We start from the raw sequence: 19,192 nt of genomic DNA, 5'->3' as shown, positions 1-19,192 counted from the left end.
AGGTACCCCAGGGCTCGGCCTGCTCAGGCATCTCACTGTCCTTGTTTGTGATAGGCAAGCAAGAAAGACATTTGTCCAGTATTCATCAGAGTCCCAAAGTGCATGGACGATCCTAGATAGTGCAGTGCAGTCGTCCCTGGTAGTGTACTATAAAAACTGCTCTATAGGGGGGCGATGCGCAGCGCGCTAATCCCCCCACATTTGGGCTTGTATGCCCAATGGTTGCACCCAGGCTTCGAATCCGGCCTGGGTCATTTGCCATCCCTACTCCGTCTCTCTCTCCACATTCGCTTCCTGTCGCTCTTCACTGTCCTATCTGAAATTAAGCCGAAAAAGCCCATAAAAATACATTAAAAACCTGCTCTAGAGTCTTATAGTGAGTAAGTATTGTTGCACTCTAGATGCAGAACTAACAGCCAAATCAGGTGCACAGCCCCATTACAGTGCAAAGAGCAACAGTGGATTGCACACTGAAAACACTACACACACCCAAAAACACCAAAGAGAGTTCTTTACATAATCAGAGCAAGAGCCTGTGAAAAAAAGTGTAAAGCATATTTGTTGTGGCTCGCTGCACATACGCTTGACTGACTGTTTAACGGTGTGTCATCCTGTGTGTGTGTATGTGTGCATGTGTGCGTGCGTGCCTATGTCTTCTATTTGTGTGTGTGTGTGTGTGTGTGTGTGTGTGTGTGTGTGTGTGTGTGTGTGTGTGTGTGTGTGTGTGTGTGTGTGTGTGTGTGTGTGTGTGTGTGTGTGTGTGTGTGTGTGTGTCATGCAGAGAATTCTCCAAGGAGCGAGAGAAGGCGAAGGCGCGTGGAGACTTCCAGAAGCTGCGAGAGAAACAGCAGATGGAAGAGGACCTGTGTGGATACATGGACTGGATCACCCAGGCAGAGGACATCGACGAGGAGGATGAGGATGGAAATAAACGTAAGCAAGCACAGAGACTAATACACACACACACACACACACACATACACACACACACACACACACACACACACACACACACACACACACACACACACACACACACACACACACACACACACACACACACACACACACACACACGCATGCACGCATGCGTGTACATATGGATATACACACACTCATGCATACACATACATACAGTGCAAATGTAAACATACACAGGCCGAGGAATGCGGGCACATTGTCATATCCACACACATAGACATGCACACACACACACGCATACGCGCGCGCACACACACACACACACACACACACACACACACACACACACACACACACACACACACACACACACACACACACACACACACACACACACACACACACACACACTTGCATACATATTCATCAAAATCAGTAGAAGAATATGTGCATTCACTTCCATGCCCCTGAATACCTTTGTGTGAAGCATTCATAAGCACAAATTTGACTAACAAACATGCATTTGACTAAACACAAAGGAACAAGTGTGTTTCTGTGTGTGTGTGTGTGTGTGTGTGTGTGTGTGTGTGTGTGTGTGTGTGTGTGTGTGTGTGTGTGTGTGTGTGTGTGTGTGTGTGTGTGTGTGTGTGTGTGTGTGTGTGTGTGTGTGTGTGTGTGTGTGTGTGTTTGCACACATTTATTTGTGTTAGTCAAATACACATGCACACACACACGTGCGCGCGCGCACACACACACACACACACACACACACAGTGTAAACAGTTTGAGCATGCGTGATTGTGCACAGGGCCCTTGCAGCTTCTCTACCGTTATCTGACGAGTCTCTCTTCTCTCCTCTCTTTTTCTCTCTTCTTCTCCTTCTTTTTCTCATCCCATTCTTTCTCATATTCTCTCCCTTCTCCATGTATCTGCTGTGTTTTCTCATCTCTTTTCATCATTTTCCCTTCTCCTCTCCTCCTGTCTTTCTCACATGCATCACTCCTCTCTTCCTCTATTTCTCGCCTTCCTATTCTGCACTTCTCTATTCCTCCGTCTCTCCTCCTCTATTCTTTCCTTATCTTTTTCCCTCATGTTATCAGGCCCATCGCTGCGTGATCTCTCCGACAAGAAGAGGGGTTCCAAATTCGGCTGGTTCAGCCACTCCAACGAGACACATGGTAAGCTACTGAGACCTACACCCTCTCCACCATTACCATCATCCCACAGCACAAACACCCCCACGCACACATGCCTAACACAGACAGAGAAACACACAGAGACCATCCAATGGCACACATCCACTCCTCCACCACAACAGAGACACATACCAGCTGTGGCTCAGGGAGGAGAGGAGAGTGGTGGGTACACAGTAATAAAATAAAGTGTTAAGAAGAGAGTACTGAGAAAGTACAAACCCCAACTCCGGTAAAGTTGGGACGTCTGGTAAACTGAGAATAAAATCAAAATGCTATCATTTTCAAAACATTCAATATATTCCTTAGATGGAGAATAGTGAAAAAACAACATATCAAGTGTTAAAACCGAGAAAAAATATTGTTTTAGGGGACATATGTACTCATTCTAATTTGATAACTGCAACACGTCTCAAATAAGTTGGGCCGGGGATCAGTGAAATGTTATAAACATCCAAATAAGATAAAACAAAAAGGATGAACATTTCAAAATGAATTGTACTGATGTACTATTTGAGTGTCCAGGTATAAGACAATCACAGAGAGGCTGAGTCACTCAGAATTAAAGATGCAGAGGGAACAATTACCATAGTTATTACATAAAGTTTTGAATTCCCTTGATTTACCGTGCATGAGTGTACATAAGACATATTTTTGTCATTAAAATCATTGTATAGGTTCATAACATCATGAAATATATATTGGCTGTAGTCTCACTCTAGCACTCCGAGAATTACTGCTAGATAAAACTTGACTATATTAAGGACGCTTCATGTGTGAGGGGTTTAACATTCCCCTATCCACCCGAGCTCACTTCAAATAGACCCAGAAGACATGGGAAACTGTAATTTGCTTACAGAAGTCAGAAGAAGTTGTAGAAGTCAATTCTTTTTGAAAATAATAGTCTTGCACATCCTGTACTACAGTGAAAATTGACCATGCAACTTGTGTTAGTGCTAACTCCAAAAGTCAGCCTCCATGATGGCATGGGGGTGCAGTAGTACATTGGTTAAGCTGTTCTAACTCACCTGTAGAATTGAATACAGTACTGAATTAAATAAATGGGTTTTAAACAGCATGAAAAGCCACTTGTGCTTTATATTTTGAGGGGAGATCCTCGATTACTGCCACATAGTAAGGACCAATTGCATTCTCTACTATGTTTTAACAGTTTAACTCCAACATAAGGACCAGCAGGCCATAAAATGGCTTGCTTTTGGTCAAGACCTGCCACAGTGTAAGCACTACAGAAAGGAAAACATTGCAAAGCATGACAAGGAATACACCTATCATATATGCTGTTGAAATCATGTCCAAGATAGGAATCAACACTGTTTTTATATAAAATCATCTCATCGGTTAATGCTATTAACTGTTAAGTGTTGTCCTTTGGGTTTTTTTGTCTTCCTCGACATTTGCTGCCTTTTATTGTCCCCGTCCCAACTCTTTTGAGACGCGTTGGATTTACATATTCATGAATATTCCCCAAAACAATAATTTTGGTCAGTTTTGATGGCTGATATGTTTTCTTTGTACCGTTCTCCAACTAATGTCAGACCCAGACTTTTTGAAAATGGCAGTATTTTGTTGTTATTCACAATTAACCTTGCGTCCCAACTTCAATGGAGTTGGGGTTTGTACTATGTGAGCGAATACTGTACACTCTTGAAGATGTTAAATCGAATCTGTAATTGTTGAATTAACACCACAAAAATGACTGTGTGGATAGGGGATCAGACAAGGGTGGTGTGGGGATGCAGGGAAGCAGGAGAGGGCAGTGGGTGTAGTTGGGGATACTGTTTTGGAGGTGGAGGGAGCAGGATGGGGGGGGGGGCTGGTTGGTTGGGAGGTTTGGGGTTGTTGGGGGATGCCGTACCCTCCTCCGATGCTCCAAATTTGCTGCCACGGATTTGGTGCTCATTTTATTTCTTCATTCAGTTAACCACCCCTCTTTTCAAGAAGTCTTTGGAAGTCTATGTTTGACAATCAGCTTCAGTCTCTGTCATCAGCCAGTTTCTGATATTTGGTGTTTTCTCTATCTGTTCCCCCACACTCCTTTCTCTCTCTCTTTCCCTTTATATTCTCCATGCCCCTCTCTTTCATTCTTTCTTTCTTTCTTTCTTTCTTTCTTTCTTTCTTTCTTTCTTTCTTTCTTTCTTTCTTTCTTTCTTTCTTGCTTTCTTGCTTTCTTTCTTTCTTTCTTTCTTTCTTTCTTCTCCATCTCCTCTAGCGAGTCTCCCTGCTAGCGAGGCAGGCTCAGAGAACACAGAGAACATCGATGACGAACACGTTGATTGCTGCACAGTCTGCTGGTAACCCCCCACACACACACACACACACACACACACACACACACACACATGCATACACACACACACACACACACACACACAAACACACACACACACACACACACACACACACACACACATGCATACAGGTATCCAATCACTTCAGCCTCTCTACAGTACAGCTAACAACTCACTTCACCAATGGAGAAAATGAGTTGTTCAATGTTGTTCAATTAACATGTTGTGTCTGCAGTACTAACTGTTGTCATTAATATTGTTTGTTAATGTTGCCATTGCTGATGTTGCTGTTGCACATGTTATTGTCTAGCTGCTTTGGTAACGCATTCTGTGGTAACACATTCTCTTTGTCTTGTCTTTTGTCCTGTCTTTGTCTCTGCTTCTCAGTGCAAAAATCGCGAAAATCCCAGGCTGGTACGTTCCCACATACCGTACTAAAAACTACCATTTACGCTGTTTATTTTTGTATGCAAGTAAAGGATCATTGTTGTTGTCATCATATTGACCTTCTGGAATGTTATGCTGCTTTCTGATTGGTTGCTAGGCATGCATTAAAGCTATTTCTTATGTTTGAAAGTAATTCCCTAATCTCAAAATTGGTTTTGTTAAAACACTTAAAACCTTAGCACCTGTCCACCTCAATACCCAATAGAATATGTCTGTAGCAACCATCAACTATTTGAGTATCCTTCATGTCTGGTTTGATTTATTTTAAAACCATTTTAACTGACTTATAACCATTTAATGCACACCTCGTTGCATGGTACCCTTACATAATACATTTTAGTTGTCATACTGTACCAACATTAGCCAAAAGTAATTTATGACGTTTTCTATCTACGTAGTGTGTGTGTGTGTGTGTGTGTGTGTGTGTGTGTGTGTGTGTGTGTGTGTGTGTGTGTGTGTGTGTGTGTGTGTGTGTGTGTGTGTGTGTGTGTGTTTGTGTGTGTTTGTGTCTGAGTGTGTTGGTATGTGTCTGTGTGGGTACATTAATAACATTGGTGTGTATTCCCTTGCAGTCGAACTCTGCGTCGCTGGAACCGGGCAGTTCGTAGGAACTGTCGTACGGCGGTGAAGTCGGTGCCATTCTATTGGCTGGTTCTGCTCCTGGTGTTCCTCAATACGGCGCTGAGTGCCTCAGAACACTACAACCAGCCTGAATGGCTCACAGACTTCCAAAGTGAGAACACTTTCAAACACAAACAGCTCACCCTGGGACTTTGATGCATTTTGTGAAGTGAAGCTCTCATTTTTTGTCATTGTGACTCTGCCAATACATTTATTACAGTACATTTATATCTCACACCGCACAAGGTAGAAGTAAGGCACAAGGCTGAGTAGGCGCCCCGGTGGCCAGGGGAGCAGTGCCTGGGTATTGCACCATGTTCAGGGTCACTTGCACACTTAAGGTGTAAAAAAAGAAAAAAAGAAAAAAGGTTTGCACACTCCATGTAGGTCCATGCTCAGGGCACTTCAGACTCAGAGTACACCCTCAACCCTATAGTGGTTTATCTTTGCATCTTTAGTATAACCATGGTCTCTGGCCTGCCATTACCCCTTGAAATACAACAAAATGCACCAAAGGTGGTCACTGTTTCTATATCTATAACTTTTCAATCTAAGATAGTAGTACGCATGTTTTAACGTCCCACTGTCACTCTCTCCTTTGCTGTTTTCATTAAATCAACTCCAGCTGTGTCAGATCGTGACCTTTGTGTTACAACATTAAAGACACCTTGTTCAGGTGGCAACTTGTCCGGACTTGTAATGACAGTCGCTGCATGACATCACCACCCACTTTAGCTTATTGGTTGTCAAGGTTATTCATCATATGATTTTGGCTTTACTGCAACTTCTACCATATTACATTACATTAATAAAAACACTTAGTAGACGCTTTTACCTTAAGTGACTTACAGTAAAGGACGCAAATCATGCAAGAGATGCTGTGCATGATAGCGAGAGAAAGAGAGAGAGAGAGAGAGAGAGAGAGAGAGAGAGAGAGAGAGAGAGAGAGAGAGAGCATACAAATGAGTACAGAGCAGGCAAGTAAAAAAGCAAAGGACACAGGTAAAGCAAAAGTCCAACCACACTGTATGAGATGAGTCTCTTTAACCCCTCACCCTCTCTCTCTCTCCCTCTATGTCTCACCCCAGACATTGCCAACAAGGTGCTGCTGTCCCTCTTCACGGTGGAGATGCTGCTGAAGATGTACAGCCTGGGTCTGGCGGGCTACTTTGTGGCGTTCTTCAACCGCTTCGACTGCTTCGTGGTGTGCGGCGGCATCCTGGAGACGGTGCTGGTGGAGCTGGAGATCATGCCCCCGCTCGGCATCGCCGTGCTGCGCTGCGTACGCCTGCTCAGGATCTTCAAAGTCACCAGGTGCTGCGACAACAGCTCTCACATCTTTTTTTATCAGCCTAGTACCAGGGCCGTAACCAGACATTTTTAAATACAGAGGTCAAGTACTGTGTGCTGTACATACATTTAGAATGCTTCAAACTCTTCAGTCAAACTCTTATGTTTGTTTTCATTAATCACTGCCTTGAGGATAAAAGGGGATGTCGTATACAGACTGAATGTATCATTGTTGATTACTGAAAAAAATACAGAGGACGTGACCTCTGTGTCCTCAATGGTAGTTATGGCCATGCCTAGTACTAGCAGAGAAATATGGGAGAGAGATGGGAAACGACCCAAGACAGCTCTCAATGGGTCAACTGCATTAGCATTCTGTGCCACAACAAAAAAAAGTTTTTTTTTATCGTTATTCAGAACTTGAATGTTTTTATTATGTTAGGTATAGATGATTTGATATAGATAGTTTTCACATTATATTCCTCTACATACTACCGGTACTTGCATACAGTATACCTCAGCATCACTGTGTGCTACGCGGCTAACGCCTACTCTGGATCTTCAGAGATACCAGGTGCAGAAACCCCCAGCATCTCCTCCTACAGCTTTACTTGATAGTTTTTTTAATCATTGTGCAGAGGCTTAATGGTTTTTATTGTGTCATATATGGGCAATTGGACACATCATTCTCTTATAATTTATCTACATACATCCTTTATGTTGCCTATGGAGGTTATGAGTCCCCTCAGCCATGCTGTGCTGTGCTGCGTATGCCTACTCAGGATTTTCAAAGGTTACCAAGTGCTGAAACAGCACAACTCTGAAAAAACTTAACTCTGAACTCATATGTTTTTATTATGTTCGACGAACTGTTAAGGGTTTGATATACCTAGATAATGTTCACATAATTACTATGTACATACTTCATAAATGCTTAATGTGGCGTATGCCCACTATGGGAATCTCTTTGCTCTACTGTGTACACCTACTCAGAATCCTCAAGGTTGCCAGGTCTAGCAACACTAGCCTCTTCCAGCCCCCTTGGCTTTATTTTAATGTTTATATATGTTGTTGGAGAGAAATAAAACGTATATACAGTATTTCAACATACTTCATGTATTGCTGCCTATGGAGGTTCACTGGGCATCTCTATACTGCCTTCCGTATGCCTCTTCAGGGTCCTCAAGATCACCTGGTGGAGCAACAGCCCCTGCTTGCTTGGTGTTTATTTTTTATATGTTGATGGAGGAGGACAAAGTTCTTAGCTCTGTTCAGATATTACATTGTTAGTAGATTATTTCCATATAATATATGTACATATATCATATATACTTCATATTGTTGATACTGTGTTATGCCTCCACTGGGCATTTACTGAGTTTCTTCAAGGTCACCTGGGTCAGAAACATCAGCCCACGTAGCTTTATTTCTCCTTTTTACTGTACAGTATGTGCTGGGGGAAAACAAAGAAAAAGTGTGATGAATATTATTCGAAAATATTTCAGCATAGGCTATTGACATGAATGACAGTCTTTAATTTTTAAGCGTGTATAAAGAGGCCATCACTTACACTTGCAGTAGCCCTACTGTATATTCACCTTATTTTTTGCTATTGTTTAAAAGGCGTTCTTGTTCCTTTCCAAAGCCATTGAAATTCTGTGCTGAGTTCATGAAAAGTAATGTGTTGCCCGGTTTTAAAGTTGATGCGGCCTCATCTCGGCCTCATCTCTTTGAATTCCTCTGTCTGGCCTGTCCCTATGACTTTTTGTGCCCCCATCTGCCAAAACTGACACTTGACGCCTGGTGCCTGAAAGGCCCTGTCCATCATGGTGGCATCGCCAGTGGTGATCCTACAATAATTTGCACCTGGAGGACACTCCTTGCCCAGGCAAAAAGAAAACTTTGATGAAAAAACTGCACAACATAATGCATTTTTTTTTTTGCGTTAGTGTTATAGAATTTAGAAATGCGGAAATAAAGTTAATAGTGCTAATTGACGATTTTCGCAGTGTTGGCCGGTCAAAGTTTCGCGATGGTGCTGCTCCCTCGTGGCTGCTGTCCATTGTACTTCCACGAGTCATCCCTGCTGAACTCTATAAAGTCTATTAAAAACCTTCAGACTAAAACATGAGATTATATGACTTGGACGAATGAGGATCTTTACAGGCATCTGGCTTTGTCTTATTTCTCTGTGTGAAGGCACTGGACGGCCCTGTCCAACCTGGTGGCGTCTCTGCTGAACTCCATGAAGTCCATCGCCTCCCTGCTGCTGCTGCTCTTCCTCTTCCTCATCATCTTCGCCCTGCTCGGCATGCAGCTCTTCGGCGGCAAGTTCAACTTCGACGAGACGCAGACCAAGCGCAGCACCTTTGACTCCTTTCCCCAAGCCCTGCTTACCTGTTTTCAGGTAACACTTCCATCTGTCAATACTTTGACTTAAAACAGAAAAATATAGGTTATTTTAGTTAAATTGAATGTGTAGTTTTTAAAATTTAATGTAAATGTTTACTTTTTTCCTTAGTGTACCACCATCATCACCATCATTTACTGTAATCCTAAATGATGATGTCGTGCTGTGTTATCACTTTGACGTTAATGGAAATAAACAGGATTGATCAATCTGTCTGTCTAGATATCTTGAAAGGCTGCAACACTTCTTGTTAATGCATCTATTCCTGTTGGCATGTGTAGATCTTGACAGGTGAGGACTGGAACATGGTGATGTATGACGGCATCATGGCCTATGGTGGACCACACTTCCCTGGCATGATCGTCTGCTTGTACTTTGTCATCCTCTTCATCTGTGGTAACTGTATCCTTTCACTGGAGCCAGGGCGGAAAAATGCTTATAACTGCTGATGAAATAATGTGTTAATAGCGGTAATTGCAGATTTTCACGATGCCACTGTAGGCCGGATTTTCATGATAGTGCCACCCTCTCTCGAGTGCCACCCCAAGCAATTGCCCCTAGCACCGCCCCTGACTGGAGCGTACTTCTGCTCTGGTATACCTGATGCATTACATATGCATTTTGTTGGTAGTGTTTTATTTCAGGCTCAGGGTATCCATTGAATTGTTGGGTCACTTTTGTCATGGTGGTGTCCTGAAAGCCATGTGCAATTTCATTTTGTGTATTCATTCTAATATTAAACTACACTGAATAGCATTGAGCAGACTTTCTGCAAGGCAGAAATATTTCAGACAGAGTGCCAACCTAAAAACAATAGAGCTTCCCCTTTGTATGTCCACCTTAACCTGTTGATCAGATATCCTCCTGAATGTCTTCTTGGCTATCGCTGTGGACAACTTGGCTGGTGGAGAAGAAGAGAAGAAGCCAGAGTGAGTCACGAGCTGTTCATGTCAAACAAAATACCTTTTGGTCAATGCAAAATGGGCCTCTTACTTCATACTGTACCAGAACTTATCTCATATGAGAAACCCATTGCATCATGAAGAAGTTCTTCCTATTCCTCTTCCTCTTCAAGTTTTCTAAGCTCACTTGTGCACCTGTAACAGTTTCCTTAAAGGGGAGAGAGGCTGGGAAAAGTGGGGAGGGTAAGATGTGTGTGGAGAGGGTGGGGGTGGGGGGTAATTGTTCATTTCTTTCTATTTAGGGAAGCACTTTCCTGCCAGCAGTAAGACTCAACAGGTACCCTAAACTGCTGAGGGAGACGTCAAGCAGCTCGGCGAGCTGTCTGTCCTGGCAGTTCCTTAACGCTCCTTTTCTTTCACACTTTCTTTCTCTCTCTTTCTTCCCCCCTCTCTCTCTCCCTCACTATATCCTTCTTTCTACACCCCTCTCTGTCTCTCTCTGTCTTTCTCTCTCTCTCTCTCTCTCTCTCTCTCTCTCTCTCTCTCTCTGTCTCTCTCCCTCTCTCTCTCTCTCTCTCTCTCTCTCTCTCTCTGTCTTTCTGTCTCTCTCTCTCTCTCTCTCTCTCTCTCTCTCTCTCTCTCTCTCTCTCTCTCTCTCTCTCTCTCTCTCTCTCTCTCTCTCTGCCCTGACATATCCTCCTTAATGCTTATTTTCTTTCACACACTCTCTCTCTCTCCACAGAGAGAAGAAAGAGGGAGAAGGGGGGGGAGAAGGAGCAGCTGAAAATGAAGAAGTGAAGGTAAGAATTCGGGGCAGTAACATTAGCATAAAAGAAGAAGACTAGTAGATACATCTGATCGTTTTGGCATTTGCATATTATAATGTATTATTATTTTTTTAATTATATTTTATTCATAATATATTATCTATTGTGATATTCTTTCCACCCAGGTGGATGTGGATGAGTATGAGGAAGAGGAGGAAGCAGAGGGAGAGGAAGGTAAGTGTGTTCACACAGATGTTTAAGTGATGAGTGCAGCCATGTTGTTCTATTTCCCATCACCACATTTCATTAACCAATATTTAATTTAAACATAAAGGCAAAGAATTTTTCATTTTGAGGACATTTTTCTTTTGTATTGAAACTGTATATACAAACATTAAAATCTGTAATTGTATGAGTATTTTCTCTACACAATCTTGTGATCATGTGTGGAGTTTTTTAACCTCCCCTATTGCCCTGGTTCCAGACACTACTGATGTTTCTTTGTTGTTCTATCTCTATCTCTGTCTCTGTCTCTGTCTCTGTCTCTGTCTCTGTCTCTCTCTCTCTCTCTCTCTCTCTCTCTCTCTCTCTCTCTCTCTCTCTCTCTCTCTCTCTCTCTCTCTCTCTCTCTCTCTCTCTCTCTCTCTCTCGTTCTTGTGACCACAGAGGAAGGAGAAGATCAGCTAAAAATAGCTGACTTGGCCCCACCCAAGGAGAAGGTCCTGCCCATCCCCGAGGGCAGTGCTTTCTTCTGCCTCAGCAACACCAACCCGTAAGTCTGGTGCCGGCCGCCCTGGGGCATCGGTGCCTCTTACAGTATTGACAGCTCAGTTTGGTACCGGTCCTGTCTAACCCAAACCCATTCTTCCCAGGCTATAGTGTGCAATCAGTCAACGTTGACCTCTATGGCCTCTTATGGTAGTCTAGCCTCAGAAGTCTTAGTGACTATAGTTATTGTTTGGCTTGTAGTCTGCAGTCTGATGTGCCGTCCCTCCAAAGAAAAATGATGGTTCAATAACAAAGGACTTGTGGAAGATGGCTCGGCCCAGTGTGGTCTGGTGAAGGCAGATGTCACTCAGCCCAGTCTAAACTTTGCTGTCTGTAGATATTTTGTTGGTTATTCTGCCCCATACAAAAGCCAGAGTTCAATAACGATGTGGCTATTTGAAATAAAAAAGGGCCTTCAAGGTTGTCATACTGTCCAGTTCAACGTGTTGTGCAAACTATATATTGGGTTGCAACTAGAGGCGCATCTTGTCACCAGGCTAGGCAGTTCACACAGTTCACACTTTGTAGTAGTGGCAAATTTCTTTCAAATGTTCATTCAGTTAAAATTTCGCTTGGGGCCCCAGCTGAACCTATAATCGCCTCTGGTTGCAACCCATATTCACAAGGCAAATGAGGTGCATTAAAGTCAATTTCCAGGCTGAACCCAATTTTGACCGAAACAAAATGCAAACCACTTGACCCAGAAGATGTGTATATTTTCTATTTTTCCCATCTTCCTATCTAGATTTTTCCATCAGTCACCTGTGCTGTAAATGTCAAAATAAATCTACTGTATCTGGCGGCTCAGAGCTGAAGTGTAATAGGACATGGTGATCCCATACTATACCACTTGTCCTCCTGGCTTCCTCCATATCCACTCAACAGATAATTTAAAAACACACCTGAAATCCAATAACACTTTTTCTTCCTTCTCTGTTTATTTATCGTCCTGTCCCTCATTCTTTTTTATTCTCTCTCTCTCGACTCTCCTGGTCTAATTTCCCACACTCTCATCCACAATTTTCTCTCTCCGTCTCCCTCCCTCTATCTCCCTGTACACCCCCCCCCTCTCCTCTTCTTTCTATCTCTTTCCTCTCTAATTTCCTCATCCACTCCTCTCTCTCCCTCTATCCCTCTACTTATCCCACACTTCTCTCTCTCTCTCTCTCTCTCTCTCTCTCTCTCTCTCTCTCTCTCTCTCTCTCTCTCTCTCTCTCTCTCTCTCTCTCTCTCTCTCTCCCTGTACAGGATCAGGGTGGGCTGCCACACTCTAATCCATCATCACATCTTCTGCAACCTCATCCTGGTCTTCATTATCCTCAGCAGCATCTCGCTGGCCGCTGAGGACCCCATCAGGGCACACTCCTTCAGGAACAACGTGAGTAGAGAGGGGGAGATTGGAGGGAGGGAGAGAGAAAGGGAGGTAGAGATAGAGGGATGGAGGGGTTGTAGAAAGAGGGAACACGAAGGAGCCCATCAGGGCCCACTCCTTCAGAAACAATGTGAGTAGAGAGAGAGGGAGAGGGAGGGAGCCAGAGAGACACAGAGAGGGGAGGTGGGGAGCAGGGATGGAAAGAGATGGAGAGACAGAAAGAGGGAAGGAGGGAGAGAGAGGGAGAGAGTTGGAGCGTGGAGGAGGGAATAGAAAGAGAGAGGGGTGAGAAGAAGGGAGAGAGGAAAAGAATACAGGGAGAGAAAGAGGAATGTCAATAAGGTGGAAGATTGGAAGGGAAGGAAAGGGCAGGGCATTGAGGCAAAGGGGGTGCCCTTGTCTGGGCATGGTGCATCCACCGTGAATAGGGAAACCTGGAATCACAGGCTATTATCCAATGACCCATTTGCCAGCAATTGGAGGATAACTTGTGTCTCATGCGGCTTAAAATTTTCAGCTTCCTCATCAACCATGATCAAGACAATATGGCTATACCGTATACATCTTACATTTGTATAGTCACCGAAGTACACCAATACCATAATAATAATAATAATAATAATAATAATAATAATTTATAACTACAAATACACTCATAGAGTGCAGACCTCTGCCAAGGAAGCTGATTGACAGAACATTTGACTATGTTATACCCTTATTTTTTTCCAAGTCTTTCTGCCTTTTGAAAAAATCCGGGATCCAGATCGTGATCCGGATAACCACCAACCTTTTATCACTTGTTCCTTTTGTCATTTCCAACAACTCCACAAAATGTCATTCGAATCTGTGCATAACTTTTTGAGTTATCCTGCTGACAGACAAACACACAGACAGACAGACAAACAGACAAACCAACGCTACAGAAAACATAACCTCCTTGGCGGAGGTAATAATAGATAACTTTGAGTCTCATAATCCTATAATTAATGAAGAGATTCCTGTCTGAAGTCACCTGGTGCTAACTGCCCTTCATACAGGTGATTTCACCTTTTTAAGCTGGCTGAATAGAAGAGTTGTGTTAATTACACTCAGCTGGCTTTACTGTAGTGGCTGTAAAGCAGCATGTGGTACTGAGCGACGGCTGCTGTAGCCAGATTGCTCATTACTCTCTGTCTCTATGCACGTCATCTAGCCTCCCTCAGAGTCAGAACTGACAGCCAGGGCCGCTGACAGCCTTGACTGGGCCCAGGACACAATCACCTGAAAGGACCCCCCTCTCAATTCATACAATATCTTGAAGACACAAGACCCGATTCTGGGGCCCCTCTCACTCTTGGCCAGGGACCACGTTTCCTCCCACCCGTCGGCAGGCCTGCTGACAGCACACCGCTGGCACAGCAGAGCAGGAAAGCAAAACCTTTAAACAAAACATAGTCATCACAACAGTCAATCATCTTCCACTGTCTGTAGAGAACTGGGCTGCAAAAATGAGGTGTTAATTCAACCCTATTCTGAGAATATAGTGTTAATTCAAATCTTTGAGTGATGTATTAACACTTACAGAGTTGAATTTAACACTGTTTTAGAGCAGTTATGCCTTTGCAATGTTAATTAAACTATCAAAGAGTTGAGTTTAACAATAAATCTATTTGGCCCATATATTCTCCGTGCTAAATCAACACTGCCTTTTTTACTGTGTATTGTAGAGTCTGTAGACTACCGTACAGTATGGGGGTGGTACAGTCGATGATGCTGCCTAATATCACACAACGCACACACGCGCACACAAACACACGCGCACACAAACACACACGCACGCACGCACACGCACGCACACACGCCTGCATGCGCTTTCTGCTTCCAAGTCATGACCGACAGTGAACCACACACAGAAACCTGTCAGCTGGTCCCTCTCCTCCAACATAATTGAGTGACACAGAATCCTTGTCAGGAGGAACCTCTTGGCTCTGAGCACCAAGTCTGTATTTAGTCTAATGGCTGACCCGGCTCTCTGACCCAGAGGGCCATGTGGAGCAGAGCAGAGCAGAGCACTGCACTCACCCAGTGATGGGCAACCTGGATTCACAAGCTACAATCCAGTGCTTCATATTCAAAAAGACCTGCTTTTTCTGTCCAAATAGGGCAAATTTCGACAGGTTTTGGAATATGTTGAACTGGAATGTGCGATAGCTTCTGAATGTAAGTTGCCCATCATTGCCCTGCACCCACCCAGAGCAGACTGAGGCTAGCAGAGGAGCTATAAGCAGCTGCTGCCCTGATTGCAGTCTTTGCCATGGCCTGGGCTAGACGTGCCAATTTGGAGCCAGCTGAGGAGTGGGCCAGGGGGAAACAGGGTGCAATCATGGGGGGGGGTCGAGGGTGGAGATCAGGGTGTTGGAGTAGAGATGAGGGGTGGTTGTTGAGGTCAGGATAAGTTCGAGGGCTGCTGGGTGGGGTTGGTTTGTCCAGGGATGGGGTGCCATTTGAGTCAGTGCCATTTAAGTCCTCCATGTAGAACATTCTGTTTGTCTGTCTGCCTGATGGTCTATTTAGCTCTGCTGAATGATCGAGAATTCTGACTTGTCTAACTTTCTGTCTGTCTGTCGGTCTGTCTGTCTGTCTGTCTGTCTGTCTGTCTGTCTGTCTGTCTGTCTGTCTGTCTGTCCCTCCATATCTCTCTCTCTCTCTCTCTCTCTCTCTCTCTCTCTCTCTCTCTCTCTCTCTCTCTCTATCTCTCTCTCTGCAGCTTCTGGGCTATGCTGACTATGCGTTCACATCCATATTCACGGTGGAGATCCTCCTCAAGGTACAATGCAAATCAGTCCTATGACAGAGCTCTCTCATGTCATGCCAACTTTACAGTCACACCAGCTTCCATAGGTACTGTGCCAATCCAGCCCTTCAACACATTTTACCCTGTGTACTTAACCTCCTATGTACTTCTGCACAATGTGACACCAAAAACTGCAGTATGTTACATATTGTAGTTTTTTGCTTTTGGCTTGAAGGTCATTTGAATTAACATTTATTCACCCTGTTAAAAAGCACACAGAATCAAATATGTTGAATTAGCTATCATTGCAAAATTTAGTTTGTCTTTAGACGTTTACTTTAGATGTCAACTGTCAACAATGGCCATCTGTTTCAGTGACCTTTTGCCTGTTTCCATGTGCTGTAGATGACCGTTCACGGTGCGTTCCTGCATCAGGGCTCCTTCTGTCGAAACGTCTCCAACCTGCTGGACCTGCTGGTGGTCAGCGTGTCGCTGGTCTCCTTCTTCCTGCAGTAAGTCACATGACTTAACCCAGTAAAACTCGGCCCCTGTTATAAACAAGCTGTTACCAGAATGGCAATGACCTTAAGTCATAATGTATTACCAAAGGCCCTGTGCACTGTCATAGTGGTGTAGTAATATGCTAGTTACGTTTTTTTCCGTGACTACAGTATTACAGCGTTCCACTGGTGGAATGGCGTACGTTAAGGGGCTACATTTTCTTTTGTTTCAGACATGTAAATGTTTTATCCTTTACTTGACATGGATTCGACATGGTTTTGACTTCCATCTTCATCAGAGGGTCAGATGGATGTTAATTTGTGACGTGCTTCAAAATCACATCAACATCCATGTGACCCTCTGATTAAGACGGAAGTTGCACCGTCGAATGTCATGTCAGGTTAAGAATAAAACTTACACGTCTGAAACTAAAAATGTGACTTAAAGAATGCTAGTAAGTCACATTACCTGTCCTGATCTGACCTGACTTATCACATCCTCTCACAACAGCACCGTACACTGCAGTGAAGACTCATACGTCTTCTTCAGATGGGATCACTGGCTATCTGACTCACTGTTTGCTGTTTGCTGGAAAAAAAAACCTCATCTGCTTCATACAGTAACAGCATTGCTATGACAGCCAGTGTCTCTGGTCTCCCTCCCCTGTAGCAGGTCACCTAGGTGATATAACCTGACACATCACACCCAAACACCTTACACCAGTGGTGCTCAAACTGTGGTACGCGTATCACTAGTGGTACTTGAGACATTTCTGGTGGTACTTGGAAGAATTCATTTTTTGTGCATTGATTTGAAGGCTGGTTGTTGCAGTCGAAAGTTGTTGCAGTCGAAAATGTCTCTTTGGTCACACATTTTGTAATATTGAACTGTATGAATCTGAAAACATAATGCAGGATAATTCTAGGCAAGCAAGAAATTTAACAACAAACTTGCACTGAATGTGACCGTAGCGTAGCTGTTGATGGGGGTGATGCGGGTGGTACTTCACACAAAAAGTTTGAGAACCACTGCCTTACACTGTACCTTACACACACAGCAGATACTGTATGTACTGGTCCGACTATCACTACGGTTGTGGGCAGAGAGAAAATACTAAAAGAGGCTGTAACATCTTGGCTTGTGGCCCTGCCGTGGCCGACCGGAAGGGCACTTGCCTGCCATTCGGCTGACCCGGGTTCGAATCCCAGCCCGGGTCCTTTGCCGACCCTTCCTCGTCTCTCTCTCTCTCAATTCGCTTCCTGTCCACCTCTCACAATGTCCTATCAAGTCGAAAAAGACTTTTTAAAAAAAAATCCTGGCTTATGCTCTGACGGTTACATCAACAAGCCTGGCTGTTTGGTGTAGCGGTGCGAGCACACGTTTGGTACCCTGAAGGCCCCGGGTTAGAAGCCAAACAAGTAAATCTCCTCCTCTTCGCCACGGGCTTAGAGAGCCCACTTTGTCCACCATTAGGCAGATGCGTGCCTTGCCTTACCTGACAGCAAGCCATTAAAAACTCTGGATGCCGGATGATGCGGTTTGCCCCAGTTCCCCACAGCAGCAACTGTGTCAGTCGTGATAGCTGTGTGTGTGTGTGTGCGCGTGCGTGTGCGTGTGTGTGTGTGCCTGTGTGTGTGTGTGTACTTGTGTGCGTGTGTGTACTCCTGCAGTTCTGTGATGACCTTTGATGACTGAGTGTCCCTGCAGGATGAACGGGCGACCGGTTAATCTGCCCCAGCTGTGTTTCGCTGATGGCCCCCCACTTTCCACTGTCACAGCACTCTGCTATCTTGATTGCTATCACAGTGACCTGCTATCTCTATCTCGATGGCCCTGGCACTGTTTTCCATGCAGTGGCACATAATGCCCTTTGATGATGGTGATGACGATGATGATGATGATGATGATGATGATGATGAAGATGATGATGAACAGCTTATACCACTGTCAGGATTCTGCCAATGCAGCTGAAGATGCTTCACACTTGCTGTGTCATAAGCATTTGATTTGATTTGCTTACACTGTAAATGAACTCAACTCGTGGGCTAACTCAACTCGAGGCTTTCTCAAGTTGATTTATTTTACAAACTTAAGGCAGTAGGGCAAATAACTTTTTTACGTTTAACTGGTTGTAATGTTTTATAGTATATTATAGAAGAGGGGTGCAGTACAGTGAGATTTTTGAGCTTCATGAATCCAGAAGAGTAGCTCATTCTCTATATACTTTATTAACTTGGCACCATGTAGACAGAGGGACTAGTGGTCACAAAATAATTTCTATCCTTTGAAGCAAGGTTTATAGGTCTAGTGTTGGTGTTGAGTCATATCCATCACTTAGAAGGTGAGAAAGTGGATCGCACTCGGGTTCTTCTTTTCTTCTTTTTATTTTTTATTTTTTACTTAGCAGCAGAAGTGTAAACAAATGTTTCGGCTATTGCCTTCGTCAGTGTCTCCTTCATATCCATCACTTACCAATTGCTCACAACTGAACATTCATACGCTAAATAGCTTCATGATGTGATTTTTTTTACATTTCAATATATTACGGTGCCCTCCATATTCGCAGAGGGTTGGAACAAACAAATATGTAGCATCCCTTTCATACTCCACAGTTAACGGAAAGTGACTTGACTCATTGTAGCACTGGCAGGTTAAAAATAAATTCTCTGCTCAAAAGTAGGCCCAAAAAAGATGGCCCAAAGTTTAGCTGTTTACTTTCCTTGGGTTGTAGCCAAAACGGCCCCCAGCTGGAGAGGAAGGGAGATGCTTCTGAAGGGAAATGAAGACAGTCTGATAAGGAAGCTTTTCATATGTATGCCAGTGAGTTTATGCCTTTTAGCTGTCATCATCACCGTCATGATGCTGGAGGGCTGAATAGACATTCCTTTGGGCTCAGACGCATTAATGAGCATGCATCA

General features: G+C 43.9%; 1 protein-coding gene across 1 annotated transcript in view; it reads left to right on the top strand.

Moving 5' to 3' along the window:
- Positions 1-19,192, top strand: part of cacna1fb (calcium channel, voltage-dependent, L type, alpha 1F subunit) — a 72,516-nt gene that overhangs the window by 27,211 nt on the left and 26,113 nt on the right. The window contains exons 10-24 of the mRNA XM_063207612.1: positions 782-933; positions 2,022-2,099; positions 4,345-4,426; positions 4,811-4,837; positions 5,443-5,603; positions 6,580-6,805; positions 8,981-9,188; positions 9,473-9,593; positions 10,048-10,120; positions 10,836-10,893; positions 11,046-11,094; positions 11,527-11,632; positions 12,877-13,006; positions 15,747-15,806; positions 16,179-16,285. Of these exons, the coding sequence (XP_063063682.1) occupies positions 782-933; positions 2,022-2,099; positions 4,345-4,426; positions 4,811-4,837; positions 5,443-5,603; positions 6,580-6,805; positions 8,981-9,188; positions 9,473-9,593; positions 10,048-10,120; positions 10,836-10,893; positions 11,046-11,094; positions 11,527-11,632; positions 12,877-13,006; positions 15,747-15,806; positions 16,179-16,285 (1,638 nt within the window). The remainder of the gene's footprint in view (positions 1-781; positions 934-2,021; positions 2,100-4,344; positions 4,427-4,810; positions 4,838-5,442; positions 5,604-6,579; positions 6,806-8,980; positions 9,189-9,472; positions 9,594-10,047; positions 10,121-10,835; positions 10,894-11,045; positions 11,095-11,526; positions 11,633-12,876; positions 13,007-15,746; positions 15,807-16,178; positions 16,286-19,192) is intronic.

Source organism: Engraulis encrasicolus, chromosome 10 (genome assembly GCF_034702125.1).
Source record: "Engraulis encrasicolus isolate BLACKSEA-1 chromosome 10, IST_EnEncr_1.0, whole genome shotgun sequence".
Taxonomy (NCBI): Eukaryota; Metazoa; Chordata; class Actinopteri; order Clupeiformes; family Engraulidae; genus Engraulis; species Engraulis encrasicolus.
Note: the sequence above shows the minus strand (reverse complement) of the source record. Positions and strands in the feature narration are given on the sequence as shown.